Here is a 20113-nt window from a genome sequence, read left to right on the forward strand (position 1 = left end):
ACTGGCCATAGGATTCCCCTCTTTAATTTCTGCTTTGGGAGAAATTACTGTTGCCTGCTATTAAAACTCCAAACCTTGCTGTGCACTTAAAGCCCATCTTTTAAAAAAGCATCTGGTTTTGCTGTACAGTCTTGTTGCAATGCTGAATTTACCAATTCCATACATAAACCCATCTAAGGGGAACTTACCCTTGTTGATAAAAACATCTTTTAAAATCAATATTTTATTGTTATAAACCTTTTATTATTATTACTTTTATGCTTCCTTTTTTGCTCAAAGACATGTTTGAGGGGAAAAGAGAAAACACGAACTGCATGAAACATGCCCATTAAATTCTGCAGAAAAGCTGTAACAATTTTTATTCAGATTCACAATCTCTATAACATCTTATAAGTGAGAGCATTAACTGCTGAATTAGCCATGGTAGCTCTAATTTTCTATCTATTCCTCTTTGTGAGTATGAAAAAAAAAATATTAACCTTATTTTAGAGCTGAGAAGATACAGGGGAAAAAAATATTACTTGTGCATCCCGATGGGGCGGGGGCTGGGCGATAGCAGTGATGTCTCTGGAGTCCCCATCTCTATCTCTTTGTAGAGGGACACAGAGGCTGGCTCTCCAAGTTGGTAGTCTTATATTCGATCATCAGGTCACTTTACTGGGTAATTATCAACTTGTTGCAGTGCTGGGAGAGCTGGGAAGAGCGAGTGATTCCCCATCGCCTCATTACCAGCGATCCCTGGAGCGGCTGCAGGGAGAGGCGGCTGCGAGGCAGCTCTGTGCTACTCCTGCAGCACATCCTCTGCTCTCTGAGCTGAAAACACAGCAGGGAGGGAAATCTGTGTGAATGATCAAATGCCATGTGAATTTGATAGTCGTGGCCCAGGTTTGACCTCTGGAAGTTACCTTGTTTTGAGGGACCTCGCGGGGTTTGATCCTCAGGGTACCGCACAACTGTTGCGACCTCTCGCCCTTCCTGTTGTAAGGGACTTTAAATCAGAAATAAACAGAGGTGAAGCTGAGGGGCTGGTGAGAGCTGTTTAGACTGAATCATTTAGCATGAATCCTGGGGCATTTTAGGTTTCCTGTTGAATACAGCTTTGGCATCTCATCCATACAGTGTCTGCCATGAGAGCAGTCCATTTTTCAATCGTCTGTATGGATTTCCTCCTTCAGGCAAAGATGGTGTTCTGGGTGCACAGCACTTGGAAAAACAGGCTAGGAACTTTTATGTAAAACAAAACAAAAGGAAGTTTTGGGGTTTAAAAGTGGGGATTAAAAATTATTGTTGGCTTTAAAAGCTTTTTTTTAATAGCAAAACTTTACCAGAGTATGATACCCCTCCCCATCAGTAGTTCTGTTCCTTGCCTCTATGTCTGTTTAGCAGCTATGCGTTTCTTTATTGTAGAGCAAAACAATTGCCTTCAAGTGTCCATATTCCATTGAGCATATGGAAAAGTATTCAGCCCTTTGTTTTCTGCAGAATGAATTTATTTGTCACATAAGTATTAATTTAGACTAGTCATGGAACATTAGTGCTTGGTAATTGTCCACATATTTCTGGGGTTTATTTAACTGATGGAGATTATTTCAGAAATGTGCAACTTCTTTAACTGTTACATTCATTGTGAATGCCCCTTGCAGAGGCTGCAGGCTCACAGCAGTGGCGAGATGTTGCCTCATCTTTGTCATGCAAGATTTTGGGATTGCTGATGCATGTCCACTGAGGGAGAGCAGGAAAAAGTCACCCCAAGGCCCTTTTCATAGCAGCCAACACTGGTTTTACCAGTTCCTGAGGTTTTCCCTTCCCAGGAGCCCAGCCCAATTCCTCACAGAGGATGCTGCTCCTCTGCCATGGGACCACAAGGCTTCTTTCCCAGCACTGCATCCACCAGCAGCATCAAAGACAAGCACCTGCCAGGCTGCAAGGCACAGGAGAATGGTGCTCTGCCACACTGAAGACCACGGGCTGAGGTTTCCTTGCCTTGGTTTTCAGAGGAAACTGCCAACTCCTTCCCCCAGACTTTGGGATGAGACTGCAGAGCTTCAGGCAAGCTGTCACTCCTTTCAGCAAAACCCAAGAGGCAAGAAAATTAAGCAGATCTCTTTTCCTTCATGAAGGACTGTTACAGAGTGAATAGCTCCTGGGAAACCACCAGAAGTCTCCCAGTGTCCCACAGGCAGTGTGTATCATGTCTCAGATGCTGGTATCTCTCCTTTTGCTGATTGTGTTTCTCTGCTGTCAAGTGTTACCACTGCCCCACAGTTCTGCTCCTCAGGCAGCTGAAAACTCGTAAATTGTGCCAGGATTTCTGCTTTCCCAGAGGGGTCATCCACTGCACTGGTAAAGGCCTGCTCTGTAAAGCCTTTAGTAGCTTGTATGCCCCCAGCACCACCATGAGGGGCCTGCAGCTCTTAGGTGGCATCAGGTGATGTCTCCCTCTGTTAAAGAGCAGCAAAGGAAAAGCCTCTCCTGGGTGGGGGAGGAAATGAATCCAGGCTCATGTGCTTCGTCAGAGATGCAAATTGCTCTACAAATCCTGAGCATTAATTATAGAGCCTGGGCTTCTTGCTGGAGCCACGGGGAAAACAGGCCCCTGGCTCACATTAAATTTAATGGTATTTGGACACCCAATTCCCTTAGCCTATTTGAAAACCAGAATCCCACTTTCTCCAGATATATATGTGGTCAGGTGAAATCCCTCATCCCACTGCAGACAGCAACATTTTTACAGTATTTTGTTCAGCAAAGCCAGGAGCTCTCCCTCAGGTGGTGGGGTGTTTTCCTCATACTATCTGTGGGATCCAGGAAAGAAGTGGGGTGTGACATGGCTAGCAGAGGTCTGGACAGAGAGATCTATGGACAGACTGAAGAACTCAGCTCTGGCACCATGGTTTCACTGCATAGGCTGGTTCACCGCACCAAGCTGAAGGATGTCCCACTCCAGGGTCTGGAACATGGAGAGCCCTGCATGCCCTGGATGTGGGCTGGACATGGGGACAGAGCTGCCTTGCCCCTGCACTGCTTCATCTCTCATCCACTGCCTCTAAAGGGCAGGATGTGATGGTCTGCTCTGCAAGCAGCAGACCTGTGAGGATACAGCTGCCTCTCACTGTGTAGTTGCAGTGCCAATACGATGGCTCAGTGTGGGATGAGAGAAGAAACAATGCAGTTGGGAAAAAAAGTGGGGAAAAAAACCAAACCTTTGGGGAGTTAGGAGCAGAGGATGCCCCTAGCTGTCTGAGTTGTTCCTGGGAGGCAGCTCCTGGAAGCCACATTATTTTGCAACATGCTGCACTGTGGGATGTTGTTTTGCTAGAATTGTAGATGTACAACAGTGATCTCTGCCTGGGAGGGCTCACAGGAGCCAGATCTTGATGGGAGTATGGCTATCCTAGTCCACAGATGGACCAGTGAGCAAGGACAGGCTTTATGCAGAGCCATAAGGAGCTGCCTACTCTCCAGCCCAGTCTTTGTGCACAGGGCCAACCTCATGCTCAAACACCAGCTGCGTTTCCAGCTGCATGCATTTTGGGGAAATTCTTGATCTTTTTCCCAGTGTTACCTCTTTGTTGAGGGTGGAGTTTTCCTATTCTGAGGGACTCCAGCATTTCTGCCTAATTTAGCACAGAGAAAATGAACAGCAAACCCTTCATATTGTTATACGCATTTTAGATGTCGGCCTCACAGTTTGATCAGCAGAGGCTCCAAAGACTCGTAAACCTGGTAATACATAGTTCCAGGACTGCATCAAAGAAGTTCACAACCCTTTTGGGAGAAGCTGTGAGTACTGATGAAAGAGGGAACTTATTGTATATGTAAGAAAACCTCTTTCATGGCTTATGTATTAAGGCAGGCTCTGTGGCCCAGGGAAGATTGGGGCTGCTTTTAATTTACATCGCCCCTCACTTATATTAAGTCTTCGTCAGAAGAAAAATTAGTCAGATGTTTTCTTAATGACATCATTTTTTTTAATCCTGTTTCATTTTTTCCAGATGAGGCGGTGGAGATTATTAGAAATGAATTGAAACTAAATCTGGAACAGAGACTTTGATTCACTTCTCCCTCCTCCCCGGTAGAAATAAATTGGTCGGCTCCGTGCTCGGATGCCTTTATTAGCAGCCTCGACAGAAACCAGCCCCAGCAGCCTCGGTGCAGCTTCCTGAGCTCGCCGCCGCCGCGGCTGACGTCATGGCGAGAGGCACCAGGGAGTGACTTTGGTCACCCCATAATTTTGGTAATGGAAGGCCATGGCAACACAGGTGGGGAGGTTATGAGGTCTGAAATAGCCATGCCATCATCAGTTCGTCTTTCAGTGTCAGGAAAGAAAACAGGGTCGATGCTGGTGGGTGTTTCTCGGGCAAAACCCTGGCCTGGCTCTGATGAGCCACCTGTTTTGGTGGCTGTGCATCTCCACAAAGCCTTTATGTGTGACAGGTTTTCATTGCCTGGTATTTCACACCACCGAGCCACAGAGTGCATTGCTACAGGAAAGTACTTTGAACTATAAATATTTCAGAAGGCATTTAATTTACTACCCATCAGCAGAAAGTGTTCAAAAAGCCACAAGGTTTACTAATTTATCAGAAAGACAGAGAAACACACAGAAGATCAAACAAAGACAAACATGCTTGTTAAATTGCTGAATAAGTCTGCAAAGCTTATATTACATTTCTGTGTGGTTTTGTTGATATGCAAGTATTACATATATATTAAAATGCACCTGAACTGTTGATAAGGCAGGGTGGGACTGAGATCCTGAGGTGCTGGTGGCGTGTTGAAACTGCTCAGACCATCGTGTTTGTGGTTGTCTGTGCATGGAGAGACAAATCTTACACGCACTCACTAATGGCATATTTGGATAGTCTTAGTGGAGGGCCATTGTAGTACCCTCCCTTAGATCAGCCCACATCCCAGATCCCTGACCTCCAAATCCCTGTTGTCTTCTGTGCTCAGGGTGCAGCCTCATGGGGTGCACATCCATCTCCCTCAGCTTTGCCAGAGTGCCCAGTCAGGGACAAATGCTGTCCCTGCTGTGACCTGTGTGTCAACATCAGCTCTGCTTCCAGCAGTCTGTGAGTACAGAGAGAGCTAACACAAAGCAGATTTTGCTCTTTTGTTTTGCCTAATGACAGCTCTGCCTCCTTTGGTGTCTAGCTCAGATTTTCTGCTTCTCAGGTCAGGGTGTGTAACTTTTTCTCCTTTGCACCGTCTGTGGTTTGTCTAAGAGGCTGGAGGGTACAGTAGGGCACGTGTCTGGGAGAAGTCTGCAGACTTTCTCTTCCATCCTTGTTCATCCTTCAAGAAACTGCTTAAGCACTAAAGCATGTATGTGACGTTTTTTTGTTACCTGCTGAATCCCTCAGTATTTACTGACTTATTCTCAGGTAGCACTTGGCCTGGGGAAGATCTGAGGGATTTGAGAGAGGCTGTCCCCAGAAAGCATGCAGTAAAACCTCTCATGAACTTTTGCCCTCTGAACCATACCACCGACCTGTCAAGGAGGTTTGTGCTGGCCATGATGGACGCAGGAGGTGGGGCTGCTGCACCAGCACAGGCCAAGCCACGCATGCTGAGCTGAGCAAAGCACGGCTCAACATCGCATAAGTTCTCCTTACAACATTTCCATCCTTGCACAGACTGCCCTGTCTAGGGCTTTCTGCACACGGCAGCACTAAACATCTGGATATCCAGCAGCAGGAGGAGCTTGCAAACCCCAAGTTTGCCTCAAATATCGTTGTGTGGCCAGCCTCCCTGTGCGAGGAGATGGGGTGGGATCTCTAGCACAGGGTGTGTTCCACGCCTCCTCTATGTGCAGGCACTGCCTAAAGCAGCTCATGCCCCTTTCCACAGCAGCCCAGTTGGGGTGAGCTGCCTTGCACAAATACATATTTAGCGCAGTACTGGTGCATGTCCACAGGAAGCTTCAGACCGTGTGTATGCCAAGAAGAGAGGATTGTCCCACGATGTGCTTGAACTCCTGTCTTGTGGGTGAAGGTGGTGGGGCAGGACAGAGAGGGGTGGCAAGCAGTTGTGCCTGCTCTGGGTGGCTGTGTGACAGCGTGTCTCTGTTTTCCTCCCTAGGCCTCCTCCTCTGAGCGGCAGCCCTGTCATCTCCGACATCTCCCTCATCCGCCTGTCTCCGCACCCTGCCGGGCCCGGCGAGTCTCCCTTCAGCCCCCCTCACCCCTACGTGGCACCCCACATGGAGCACTACCTCCGCTCTGTACACAGCAGCCCCACGCTCTCTGTCATCTCTGCTGCCAGGGGCCTCAGCCCTGCTGACGGTAAGACGCTCTGCTACTGGTACTGCAGCGATTTTGTAGCTCACCAGGACTGAAATTCCTAAAACTCGGGGATTTACAGCTGCAAAGACTCCGCAGCTGCTCTCTGAAGTGGGAGAGCTGTCTCTTTTTCTTTTTGTTGGGTTCTTTTTCCCCCCCTTTAACTACACATTTGTTTTGCATCATCGCACTGAGAAAGCAGAGCGTGAGAATAGCTATTACTGCTGGATCATATTATAAATATTTTGCTTAAAGTACGTTCCTTTCTGCAGCGCTCTCTTTCTCTCTTAGGAGCTTCCCTGTTCTTATGTCTCTGCTGGGACCCAGCTTTCCCCAGAGAGGGTCACAGTTGTTCTGGCTGCCTGGCCTGGCTGAGACTGATGTTACAGAGGAGACAAGGCCAGCTGGGTTATCCCCTGTTGGGTTTGTGTCTGGGGTCAGTGTGGCTGCTGAGTGAAGGCGAGGGGCCATACTTTCTTCCTCCTTACTCCTGCGCTGCTCTGCACCAACCTTCAGGGAAGGCAAGGATGTGTGGGGAGTTGGTGCTGGCTGCAGGCAGAGCCCTATCAGACCCCATGTTGAGGAGCTGGGGACAAAGACATCCGACAGGGAAAGGGGAAAATGCACAACCCTGCTTTCACTTGGCAAGGTGTAGGTCATGCCTTACTTTGTCAGACGAGCTTCATTACACAGTTGCAGGTGGCTGGCTCAGTGCCCAGAGACTAGCTGGGGACCTGGTCTCTGCATGCCCAGTGAATCCCAACATCCCTCGGCTCCCAAGCTGCTGCAGGGGCCAGCGGCCCTTCAACACTGCAAAGCAAAGTACACCAGAGAGCAACAAGGCCCCTGGATTAGTGTCTGGCAGTATAAAACTGTCTTGTATGGCTAAAACAACATCACTATAGTGATGGGGACATGCATATGTCTTCTTCTTCCCTCCCCTTGAAACGTCATTCGAACTCTCAGGCACCCGCCAGAGTCTGATGGCTTGTGTGTGTTTGTGTGTGTTCTGCCCTGTCCTCTCCTTCCAAAACCAGTTTCATTGTTTGCTGTGGAAGAAAGACATTGCGTTTTGGGTTGCTTTTCTTTTCCTCCTTTTTTTTTCTTTTTTTTCTTCCCCTTGTTTAAGGTGCTGGTAAATAAGTTAATGGGGCAAGCGGGTGGGGAGGCAGGTTTGAAAAATTACAGCTGGGAGAAAGTGAGTGTAATTGGCTTTGGCAGCCAAAATGGTTTTATGCTGCCAGACACTAAACCTAGTTCTATGCATTAGACCTTGGCTTTAATTTCCTCACGCTGCTATCGGGAACTGGGCTGCATTTGTCTTTCCTTCCTAATAGGCAGGGATGTTAATGCTGACAGGGTTACTGCTGTCGGCAGCCTGCGCCCTCTCCCCCCCTCCCAGGGGTGCTGGCCGCGTCCGAACGGGAGGATTATTAGAAGGGGGAACGAGAGATTGTTTATAAATTTGCGGAAATGGAGGAATGCAGAGGCCCCAGCCTGGTCTCCTTTGTCCACAGAAGCACGCCCAAGCGCACGTCATGCGCGGAGCCGTGCGGCTGGGGCTGCCGGGGGGCGCGGGGGGAGCCGGGGCCGCCAGCGCCAGCTCCAGGGTCTAACACTGCACTGGGAACCTTCTCCCCATGTTTCTCTCCTCGTCCGTGCCTCCAACAGTGGCTCACGAGCACCTGAAGGAACGAGGCCTCTTCGGGCTGCCCCCGCCACCACCGGGAGCCAACCCTGCTGACTACTACCACCAAATGACGCTGATGACCAGCCACCCAAACCCCTACGGGGACCTCCTCATGCAGGGTGGGGGAGCAGCCAGCACAGCCCACCTCCACGATTACCTCAGCCCTGTTGATGGTGAGTAGCAGCTTGGGTTTTTCCTGGCATGGCTGAAATTTTGGGATAGATGGATGGGACTACCCTCCAGGTGGAGGTTGCTGAATGTTGTCACTCAGCCCTGCTGGAACGTTTGGGTGCCGCACTATTTTTTTGGCTTAAAAGGTCACCACCTTCCATAGATATATATAAAATACACATAAACTAAAATAGGTACATCCTGCTCTCTTAGGGAGGATGGCATGGCTGCAGCATGGGTAGGAGATGGGCTGGTTCAGCAAGCTGTGCATTGCTGCTGTCCTACTACATTGACCATGGGTGACCAGAGCATGCCTAGGGATGAGCTGCATCTCTAGCTCCCCATCCCACCCTGTGTTTTGCCTGCTTGGTGTCTGGGGTGAAGTTGGGCCACGTGCATGCAAAGCTGTGCTAGGCACAGTGGACCTTGGTTAGGACCTCTCAGGTCCACAAGGAGAGAAAATATCTGAATGGGGAGACACAGCGGAAAGAATAAAATAGTACTTCAAGCAAGGAAATTTAAAAAAGCAGGAATGTGGTATTTGTGACAGCATTGTGTGTTATTAACTCAGAAAACTCTCTCTCCTGACTACACGAAGAAGAAATAGAGTCATGTTAGGCACTGTAGTGCTGAGTCACCCCTGTGGCCTGTCTGCTGCCCCGGGAAGAGTCTGTCTGGAAGCACATATGAGGTCCAAATGATTTTTAGAGCTGTTAGAAATGTCTTTCACTTCATGCTACATCTTGAAAGAACTGGGTTGTACAGATATTACAGAGGGCAGTTTGGGCATTATTTCTGCTGCAAGAAGGAGAAATCTCAGCTCAACTTTCAGATTCAGCATCTGTTTCCGGGGATGTCTTCAGATTTGCCTGTGGACCATTACAATTTTTGGAGTGGAGATCTGCATCATTTCATTACCGCTTCAAAGTTTCTGTTGTTGAGCTTTTAAGATGAAAGACTCTGTGGTCTTGCTGCTTCATAAAGTGACTGGTTTAGAATGATAAAAGCTGTTCTGGCTTTTCAGTGATGGGAGTTTCAGATACTTCTAATGGAAAAACAGTTTCTCATCTGTGGCTGCTGTGGAAGTTTTACCTGAACAGTCATTTTGTGCTGCCAATTCCTAGATTAATTTGGAACCTGGATCCCAGTCAGAGAGAGCACAAGCTTCTTGGTACTATCCTGCCCTCTAACACCCAAAATATATCCCAGGCTTCTCTGCTGCAAAGCAGCTGGTCAGTAAGACTGCTCTGTATTCTCTCCCAAGGGTTAATGCCTGTGGTTATAGCAGATGGGTGCAAACGAGCCCTGCCAAGTTCTCCTCGGGCTCATGAACAAGACTCCTTCCTCCTTGCCTCCTTATTAGTCCATCTCTGACCAGCAGTGCCTCACTGGAGTGCCAGATAAACAGCCAGTGAGGGAAGCAAACACAACTGTTTTCATGGGGGTACAGGCTGGCTCCCAGCACACCAAGATGCTCATCCTCTGGTTTGCTGAAGATCAATCTTTATCTGAGGTACTGAGATACTCCCCTTGGCAGGAGACTCTCATATTGTTTGCCTTCTCCTGAAAACAGCTCTACGGTGAATCATGTATCAAAGGTCTCAGTTTCCTGCAGCCAAGCTCATAACCGTGATTCACTGCAGAGCCAGGGCTCACCAAGAATTTATTATGATCTTTTGGAAAAGCTTTGTTGGTGATTAACTGGAAAGCCTTTTCTGGGCCTTCACGTGGGTTCTGCATGAGATGGAAGCTCTCAAACATTATGAGAATGTGGCACTGCTTTTTAAGAATGTGTAAAGGAGCACCAGTCCAGTACCAGTCCATGTGCCTCGGTTTATCCATCACCCAGAGAAAAGAGAGAATTGTACATTATTAAAGCAGAGTAAAATGGATGGCTCTGAAATGCTCGATGAGGAGACAGTGTCTCCTTCTCTTTTTAGAAAGTTATTTCAAAAATTTAAATCAGCAGGGCCTAAGTAAATAGTTGAACAGATAATTTAATAAAGCATCCTCTTATGGTGTTTTTCTGAGACAAGAATATCAGTAGCATGCATAAACCCCCAGTGAGTCATCACCTCACTGCATCTGTCATTCCGAGAGCCCTTTTCTTCCCAGCCTGGGAACATAGAAACTTTACAAAAATTAGTTTGCTGAAAATGCAGGTAGCTCTTGTTAAACCACATGCAGCACCATCATTCATCTGTGATAACACTGGCACCTGCAAAAGGAAAAGCAGGAGATAAGCATATATTAAATCTGGCCTATTCAGTGTCACATCACTTCCAAACATCTGCACGTTGGTCCATGGGAGCTGTGGACACTGGCTATGGGGGTTCTTCCACAGACACATACCTTCACCTTTCTGGTTCCTGTAATTGCATTTCTCAGAGAATTTCCCTGTGCCTTCATGGTTTTTTCAGTGTTTTTCACTCCATCACGTCTAAGGTCAGGAAAAGTAATAGGATATGAATGTCAGCTGGAGTTTGTTGGTGCCAACCCTCTGCCAGGTCTGCTGAGTGTTCACATGGTGATTGATCTGGGCTGCCCAGAGCTGCATCTCTGCTGGGTTTTCAGTGTACAGCTAGAAGAAGTAAAAGCTAAAGAAGTTAAAGACCAGATTTAAGTTTTATGTACCAGATTGCTGTGGTGTTCAGGCCAGTCCCAGTGGAGACCAAAAAACCATTCAGTTGCTTCTCCTGTTCCATTTCCTCATCCAAAGAAGGACTCAAAATCCAAGAGTTGAATTTGAATCCAGGTTTAATCCCATTTTCTGGAAAGCCTATACTTTGAAATCAAAAGTTAATCACTTTGCAATGTCACAGCATTGCTGATGGGGTACGTTTGAGACTGTCTACAGGTTCTACTCACCAGACCAAAGCAATCTTTTGCATTTCTTTTTAAAAGTAGTGCAACATGGTGACAGAGTGGTTGTGCAAGAGCATCCTTGAGGCAGGAAAGACTGGTGGGAAACACAATGACCCTGGAGATGGCTACCACTTTCATGTTTAGTACTTCCAGCTGCTTTTTCCCCTAGGCACAGGGCTTCCTGTGATTACCTTCAGCCCTTCAGGAGGAGACATCTTCTCTCAGGAGGAGTCCATCCACAGTGACTTGATGCTGCTACTGTATAGCCCTGTACACCAGCAGATCTCAAAGTGCTGCGCAGGCAAAGCCATGTGATCACTGGAGACCAAAAAGAAAAAGGAGACCAGTGAATGGAGTAGTGGCAGCTTTAGGAACAAGATCCAGATCTTTGGAATAATGCCAGAGTGGAAATTAGAGATCATCTTAAAGTCCATCACTTTGCAGACCTTTGAGAGTATGACTGGGTTGTGCAGGCTGAGTAAGGGAATGGGAGAAAAACATCTTGAGCACAACTTAGGTCCAAGGTAGTCCCTCATGTCAGGAAGGCTGTATCGATGTGTTTGTGCAACAGTTACCAATCGCAGGGATGACCCTGCGGTGCTGTCATTGCATTTTGTCCAGTTCTGGAGCCAGAGGGGGGATACCTACCCTGTGTTTTGCTGCCCAGTGCCACAAATGGTGTCACAAATGTCTTGATTCACAATCAGCAATTTAAGTGGTGAAAGGCTTTGTTCAGTGCAGCATGGCCAGCAGGCCAGCAGCTGGCACACTTGACTGGGATGTGGGCAAATCACAAAGCAGGACTTTATTTCCCCAAATCAAACAGTGATTCAGCTTCACCAGCCTCTTTCAGTCACTCTTTCAGTCTTGTTGGAGCCTTTCTCCTTGAAGGAAATTATTTAATAGCCAGCAGGGGAAGGAGCAGGGCTGGCAGTGCAGCTGGGTGGTGACTGCAGGCCCATGGCTGGGAGAGGTGAGCTCGGCACTCTCCAGCAGGAGAGAGCAACTGTGGAGCAGCTGTTCCATCAGGACAAAAGCAAAGAGCCGAGCCTCATGGGGACCTAGGAAGGAGGTGCTTCCCCTGGGGCTGGAGGGACAGCAGCCCTGGGTTTGCAGGCTGAATGTGCTGGATCACAGATGACTTCCCAACCAAGCCAGCTGTTGGCTACTCTGGGCAGACGGCGCGCCCTGTAGTCACTTCCTTAAAAACTCTCAAAGACCTATTTTTTTGGTTGTTTTCTTTGTCCCAGCACAGAATGGAAACTTGCTGAAATCTCAGAAAAGGTTCAGAGAATGGGAAACAATTTCCCACCCATTTCTAGCCAGCCGTGCTGTTTTCCTCCCCAGAAAAATATGTGCAGAAGAGAGAAAAAGTCCCAGAGCACCCCATAAGTGCTGTGTCTGGAATCCTGCTGCACTCTGGTTTCTGAAGAATTCAATTTACATATGCAAGTTGGGTCGACTAAACAGTTACCTTGTGGATTGGGAGTAGAAGAATGCAGCCTTGTCTTTCAGCTAGGATTTGAGGGAAGCATTAGTATTCCTTGAACTGCAAAGTTGATCTGCCTATGGAGAGAAGAAAGAAGGGTCCCAGGGCAGTGTCTGGTGCCAGAACAAATGTCCAGCATCTGCTGAGTCTAAAAAAGAGGTGTGTTGCCTCTGCAGAAGGAGAGAGGGGAATAAGAAACTGGTTACACAAAGAGTGTTTGTAGTTTATTGCCACTTATCAGTTATGGGACCATCCTGTGTTTTTCTGGGGCCCTTGGTTTTAATTTGATGATGGGGGGGGTATTTCTGTACACTTTGGATGGAGTTTTCTTGGTAAATGGTGAGGAAGGGGGACCATTTTGATAACACAGTATTTATCCTGGGGCTTGGCCAGGGGATGGAGGGGAAGCAGTGGCTCCGGCCAGGTTTCAGTGAGGCAGGAGGTGGGGCAGGCAGGGTGTGAGCCATCTGCAGCCCATGTGCCTCACAGGCTCGTCTTTTAGGGAGCAGATACCCCTGGTGATCCTGTGCAGTCATGAACACAGCAACATGTTTGTCTGTAAAGGGTTGCCTGAAATTTCCTTACCCTGGAGGAGCCTCGAAGGAGCTCCCACTGAGTGCCTGGTGTTTTCTTTCAGGAGGGCTTTGCTGCCATTATTCCTAGTGTGACATAAGGTCTGAATTCTCATTCCAGAAGAAAACAGCTCTTGTAGAATCCCTCTGATAGCCCATGGCCACAGAAGTGGTCAGAGCAGGAACCTCTGCTCCCACCTCCCAGACGAGTTGGGATCCGATCCTGCCCTTGGGCACTGGGATCAGGCACCAGAGTCGGTCCACAAGCTGCCACATGTAAGAGCTGATCATTTGGTCATCACTGGCCTGTTGTGGATTAAGCTGAATTTTGGAGAAGTATCCCAGTTTCTGAGCAACTTGTGGATATGATAATTCATAGGCACCACAGGAAATTGCCAAGGATACTCTTTCCTTCTAGCAAAGAAATCTGGACTTTCCTCACAGCTCTAAGCTGTCTGGGGACCTTCTCCCAACATATTTTCCAACCATCAAAACATTCTTTAAACTAATCCTGTTCATTTTGAAAGGGGAGAGGAGAGAGGAGTGTTAGTGATAAATGTTCCCAAAGCTTTCCGTCCGTGTGTCTGAAAAATGAAACCCGCCTTTAGTTACTTCTCTGGGCACAGTCCCTGCTGAACAGTTGTTTGTGGCTTTTCTTTTGGAACAACACTGCGCCTCAGGCAGCAGAGGACTTGGCTTATGTGCCCCAGTGGCTGTCAGTCAGCCTGTGTTGAACACCTTGCTATGTACAGCCACACAAATGCTGACTGCTGCTGCCTGCTACCATTTAACGTTCCTGCTCCATGTCCTCAGATCAGAAGATTCAGGTCAGGCAAACTTTATTATTTAGAACAATCCCAGTGTTGTTAATCTGCTTTTGAATAATAATTTTGAAAAGATTCTCTCTTCCTAAATGCACTGGTAAGCATTTCTTCATGTGCCTAAACTCCTTTTTTGTTTCCCAGACGATTCTCTTCGCAGGCACCTTGGGCAGGCTGTCATTAAGAAGAGAGGAATTGTTCATCCATAGCACGATTTTAGGTCACAGCTTTCTGTGGAGGCCTGCAAGACCTAAGTGGCTTTCGTGTAAAGCATGAGCCCAACCTATTGGATCTGCTATCAAACATTTCAGACAGCCCACAGTACTTGCAGGATCTAAATTAGAGTGGACACTAACACAATGCATATAACTGGTTTTGGGCTGGAGAATTCCCAGGAGAGCTTGATAATCTGACAGCTTTCCACAGAGTTTTACATGGGGAAAAAATGACATACCTGTGTGCAGCAGGGAGGAGCGCCCACATCGTCTGTGCTGCTAAAACCCAGGTTTCTGGTGGACATCAGGTCTTCTTCCCTCTGCAAATTAATGGGGACCAATGGCTGATCCAGCACTGTGAGCATAAATCATGTGAAGGAAGAGCGAGAAATGAGTACAAGGCTTTTCTTTCTATTTAGTAATTTATCAAGGGAAGTGGCACATTAATAAACAGATCTCCCTTGAGATGTGGGAGTAACAGAGATAAATATGACTGTCAAATCTGGCCTGCTTCCTTCTGTTAGAGAAGGAGGAGACTGTGGGAATGCAAATGCAGGAAACAATATCTATATCTGGAAATACACATATTATTTGTAGGACAGAAATCCTGACAACTCATCTGAGATGGGGCCCCATTGCACTTGGTGCAGTATGTATAGAATAAAATACAATCCCTGTCTAAAGGAGCTCATCTAAATAGATGACACTGGGAAATAGGGACACAGAAAGAAGCAGCAACTTGCTCAAGGATGTGTGGCTGAAGAGGACTGGGAAGAGCACCCCGGTCTTTCCAGGTTGTGGTGCATGTGTTGAATCAAGATTCCTTATGGCCAGAGGACCATTATGATCTAGGCACAAGCAGCCTTCATGTTGTTTGGTCCAGGGCTCTGGCAGGGCTCAGATTTCAGGAACCAGATGTGAAGGTTGGGAAGTCTCCGTTTCAGCCTTTCGGGCCAGCCTTTGCTGAGGCAAGTTCATTTGCACAAGGAATTGTTTGATCTCACCAGCAGGACACATCTTACCTCCTTCTACATCCCAGTCAGCCTCTCACCTACCAGCACTGTCATCAGGACAGAAAGTTCATGCTCTTACAAAGTACCAGGCTTGTATTTGGTGATATGCAGCCAAGATCAGTGCCTTCAGCCAGCTAGAGGAAAATGGCTCATACTGCTGGTCTGGGCAGTTCAGTGTTTTATTCACAGCATTTAATAGGATAAACCCGTAGGGTGCTTTTTGGGGAGACCACCACTGGAAAAGTCAGGTGGTGATACATTGCTGTGCTCATCAAGGGAAGGAGCTGGAGCAGCTGAGCCCTCCTGCACTCCTGGGTGGATGGCAGGGATTACCAGCCAGGACCCATTGCCAAGTGCTATATTTCATCCTTAGATTTTTTTTTTTTTAATACACAATCCAAACACTGCTTGCTTTGGAGGGATGAGTCATTCCAGGCAGGGTTTGGATCTGCTACCCTGGTACTGAAGAAAGTTGTGATTTGGCCCATCTGCAACTCCCATCCACGCCACCCCAGAGACCTGCAGGTGGGTCGAGCCTGGGCAGGGTTTCCTTTGGGTGAAGTCAGTACTTCCAGTTAGCAGTGCTGAAACACTGAGAGATGCCAAACTTTTACAGTAGTAACCCATCATGTATTGCAGATCCATAAATGGGCCTGGCAGGGTTGGAAATTACTTCATGCCTGAATGATTGACAGTTGCTAATAGGGTCCAGGCACTGGCACGTCCCCTCAGAGGGGGAGAGCTTGAACTTTGTGCCTGAGCTGCCAAATTGGTTTTCTTAAAACTCTTAATTTACTTTCAGGGTTTCTGGAGCCTCGCCTCCTTCATTAATTGGATGGTCAGCATTGTGCTCATGCTCGTTTGGTTTCTGTTCCCCCCGCGCACAGGCACACACTCACCATTTGCAATGGTCAGCCAGCTTGGATGTGCAGCTCCCCTGGCCTGCTGCTCCTGACACCGAGTCAACAGGCATGGCTGCACTCATGGAAACCTTGCTGGCCTTCTCCCTTTTAAGTTAATTTAGTGCCCATGAAAGGGGGTGATGGACAGGATTCTGTATCCCCTGAGGACAGCAAAGCAAGCGGGCGTTCATGGTGCTGCCTGACCCCTGTGATTCAGCACCCAGAAGAGAGGAAACCTCCCATCAAAGGGCAGTTGGTCCCTGCAGCACTCCTGGGTCCTGAACATCCCGCAGCAGTCATGAGTGCAGCAATTCTCAGCACTTCCAGCCCGCCTGCAGGAAGGGAGCAGCCCACGGGTCTTGTCTGACAAAGCCTCTCTTTCCTGCAGTGTCCCGGTTTTCGAGCCCGCGGGTGACTCCAAGATTAAGCCGGAAACGAGCCCTGTCTATCTCCCCGCTCTCTGATGCCAGCATTGATCTCCAGACAATGATCAGGACCTCCCCAAACTCTCTTGTGGCATATATCAACAACTCCAGAAGCAGCTCAGCAGCGAGTGGCTCCTACGGCCATTTATCTGCCGGGACAATCAGGTAAAGCTCCGGGATCAGCTCCATTCAGCTGAGGAACCACCCGCATGAAAGAAGGGATGATCCTCCTGCAAGGGAGAGCTTCCCTTCCTTGCAGCCTCTGCTTTTGTGCATCAGGGCTGTGTAGCATAGTAAATCAAAGCCCCCATCTGGTTTTGCATGTGGAAGGGTATTTTGTGGCCTTTGGGGTGGGGTTTCTTTGGCTGGATTGTGGTTATTGGCTACCACGTTTCCAGTAATTACAGTATGATCATGGGTCCCTGCAAGCAGAAACAGATAATAAATTTGTCTTAAAAAATGCTCATTGTGAGCAGTTTGACTGGTTAAGAAACACTCTGATTTAAGAGATTGCCCCAAAGTACTCTCCAAATTACTGGCCCACATTCTTTAAAAAAATGTTGCCTGGGTGGATAGAAGAGTCTAATTCTGAAAGCGTATTTAAACCAAATATAAACCCTTGAGTAAAGTTTTGTTCAAAGCTTAATTAAAAAGCACTTACATTAGGCAGCTGACTGTTGTCAATCCCTACTGTGATTGCTTCACCCAAGTTTCACAATGTTATTATTCTTTTTGTTACTTAACTGTTAAAAATGTTAGATCTAATTAACATTGATGTTGCAAAGCAAAGGGTTACAAAGATTATGCATGCTTTAAACTTGTGGGGGAAACAGAGATGTTTTTATTAATAAGTGTAGCATTAATTATGTAAGTTACTTTATCCAGCAGCACAATTTAGAAATTGACTGTAAAATCAAACATAAGACTGACATAAACACATTGCAACTTCTTATCTGGTGATCATATTTTTTCTAGTCTTTTTACCTGTTGTCATTAGCTGCACATACCTGTAGCATCTCTACTTATACTCAGATATTAAGAGTAATATATGGTATTTTTAACCAATCAGTAGAGTCCAGGGACTGACCTAATGGTCAACTTTCAGCCTCCAAGGGAATAATCAACTAATAATACAGAATTTTAACTGCTTCTCAGTGTTCTAAAAATATATCCTAAACGTCAGGATTTGTAAAATGGGTAACATATATAGCAGCCTAACTGCCAGAAATTTGGTATGAAAAGATTTTTTGTTATTATTTTAACAGCATCTTAAAGGCAGGAATGAAATACTCTCTCCAAAAGTGAAATTGGTTTTTAAGCATGTTTCTAATTATGGCCCTGTTCTCTGAACACTCACACCTTGGGCAGTTTTTGTGGTGAAAATACCATGAGGGTAAGGGTTCAGGGCAGCCACTTCTTGAAGGTGGCAAATAATCAATTTTTGGGCCATCTATGGTTCGTGCATCACACATCTAGAGTTACCCAAGAGCATCCTCTGTGCTTCTCCCTCTCTGCCCAGTGGACTTGCTCCTGGGAGTGAACCCCTTTTTTCGAAAAGCAGAGTTTTGTTTTTACTGCTCCCCACTGCTGCATCCTGTCTCAGACCTGTTGCCCCAGTTCTTGCCCAAGCAGCCGGGGGAGTGGTGTTCCTGGTCACTGCTGACCTAGATTGGAGATGAACCAGTGACCTACATAGGAAGGGTGACACGCTTCAGCAGTCCCCTGAGCCAGCACTCCCCTCACCTGAATGCAGAGTAAATTGCATGGTTTTGGACTATGTTAAGTGGATACTTATTCATCCCTGCTGTAATCTGTGCCAGGTGAGCCAGGTGATACTTGTTTTTCATATCCAGGTTAGCATAACCCCAAAGCTGCAAGTTTGCAAAAGAGGTCTGCTTGGGAAAACCCAGGAGCCTTAAGGGCTGCAAAGCCAGATTTGCCCAAGTACCATCCTCTTATGAACTCCCAAGGGCTTTTGTTGGGTTTTTTTACATAGGAAGCAAGGAAATCATGATCAGTCTAATGCTTGGGTCAAAATGATTCACAAGTTTGCTGAGGCACGTTTAAGTCAAATGGTGACTTTGCAGTAAAGTAGGCAGTCAGGCTTATCCTAGCATTGAAGGTGTCTATCTGGGCATTGCAGCCTGATTCCTGGAGTCTCCAAGAAGCCAAACTTGAATCAGTGACTGGCTAATATGATAAATATTGTTTAAAATAACTCTTCATCATTTCTCTTTGTCCTGTTGCTGCAGTCCGGCATTCAGCTTCCCCCACCCACTTAACCCCGTGACATACCAGCAGATCCTGACCCAGCAAAGAGGCCTGAGCTCAGCCTTTGGACACACTCCTCCCCTGATCCAGCCATCCCCAACCTTCCCCTCACGGCAGCACATGGCAGTCATCTCCGTGAACCCATCACCAGCACAGAGCAGCAGCAACAGCAACTGCATCTCCGACTCCAGCCAGGTAGGGACAGCCATCCTGCATGGCACAGGTGGAAATGGAGGCACCTTCTCTGTGGGACATGGGCTTCCCTTCATGCTGGTTGTAGGAGTTTTAGCAATTCTCTTTTTTACTCACACTGTGCCTTTGTGTTGCTTTTCTTTTTCCTGGCAAGTGTTTCTGAATTAGTCACAGACACATTTTGCACCCATCTCCCTTCCTTGCACCTACCCTTACAGAAACCAAAGGCCCTGGTCCATCAAAGTATTGAACACAATATGCAAGGTCGTCCCAGGCAGGAAATCTCCTTGAACACTCTGTCCTGCGAAATTGAGGGACATCAGTTGCTGTAGTGTTTTGCAAAATAAGCACCTATGAACCAAGCTTCTTGTTGGGACCTTCACCAATCCCTCCTTCCTTTTTTGTACTCATATGAACCATGATGATGGTCCTAATCTTTAATGTGTAAGTGCATCCTGTGTAGGACCTCTTCACATTTTACTTGCTGTTCCTTCTTTTTCAGCAAGTTTTCTCTCAATGTGTCCCTGCTGTCAATTTTTACTGCTAAATTATGCAAATCCAGGGGCCGGATTTTGAAAACTAGGAATGAGACCCCACACTTTAAATGCATCCTTACCTGTGAGCACACAAGCACGTATATATGTGCACAAGCCCTCCACATGCACTGGGTCAGTGAATATGCCTAGCACATTCTTAATCATTTTTCTTTCCACTTACATTCCTTCCAAGTCTAAATTGCAGTTGCTTTTCTCCCCAAAGACTTACTTCACCATATGTCACACCCATTTCAAATCGTTGTTCTAGTAGTATCATACTGAACTTTTCAGACTGGTTTATTGTTTTAGGGTTTCTCATGGCTGCTGCACTGCAAACTCTGTTTGTTATTGCAGGTTATTTGATTGATTGGTTTTGTTTTCTCTTTACAAAACTGGCTACCAAATTAATGTGGCTGGAAGAGTTCTGCCTCTGTTTAAAAATTTGCAAGCCCAATCTTGAGCAATTAGCAAGAGTATTTAAAATGTTAATGTTCCAATTTTATGCACATACAATGGGATGTTTTGTCTCCTGAAGTTGTTCTTATTTTTTAAGAGCTTAACAAATTACACATATAGTCTTTCATGGACACAGCATGCCAGAGCCCTCACACATAACCAGGGCCCCTTGCTTCCCCCAGGAATTCATTTTCTCAGCAAATCATTTTGT

General features: G+C 46.9%; 1 protein-coding gene across 3 annotated transcripts in view; it reads left to right on the forward strand.

The window, feature by feature from the left end:
- Positions 1-20113, forward strand: part of GLI2 (GLI family zinc finger 2) — a 187902-nt gene that overhangs the window by 142257 nt on the left and 25532 nt on the right. For 2 of the 3 annotated variants that reach the window (XM_030952351.1, XM_030952352.1), the window contains exons 4-7: positions 6085-6287; positions 7956-8147; positions 16411-16612; positions 18700-18913. In XM_030952351.1, the coding sequence (XP_030808211.1) occupies positions 6085-6287; positions 7956-8147; positions 16411-16612; positions 18700-18913 (811 nt within the window). Of the gene's footprint in view, positions 1-5255; positions 5988-6084; positions 6288-7955; positions 8148-16410; positions 16613-18699; positions 18914-20113 lie in introns of those variants that run through there. The other variant, XM_030952353.1, reaches the window with a different exon arrangement.

The sequence above is a fragment of the Camarhynchus parvulus genome, chromosome 7 (genome assembly GCF_901933205.1).
Source record: "Camarhynchus parvulus chromosome 7, STF_HiC, whole genome shotgun sequence".
In the NCBI taxonomy this organism is placed as follows: Eukaryota; Metazoa; Chordata; class Aves; order Passeriformes; family Thraupidae; genus Camarhynchus; species Camarhynchus parvulus.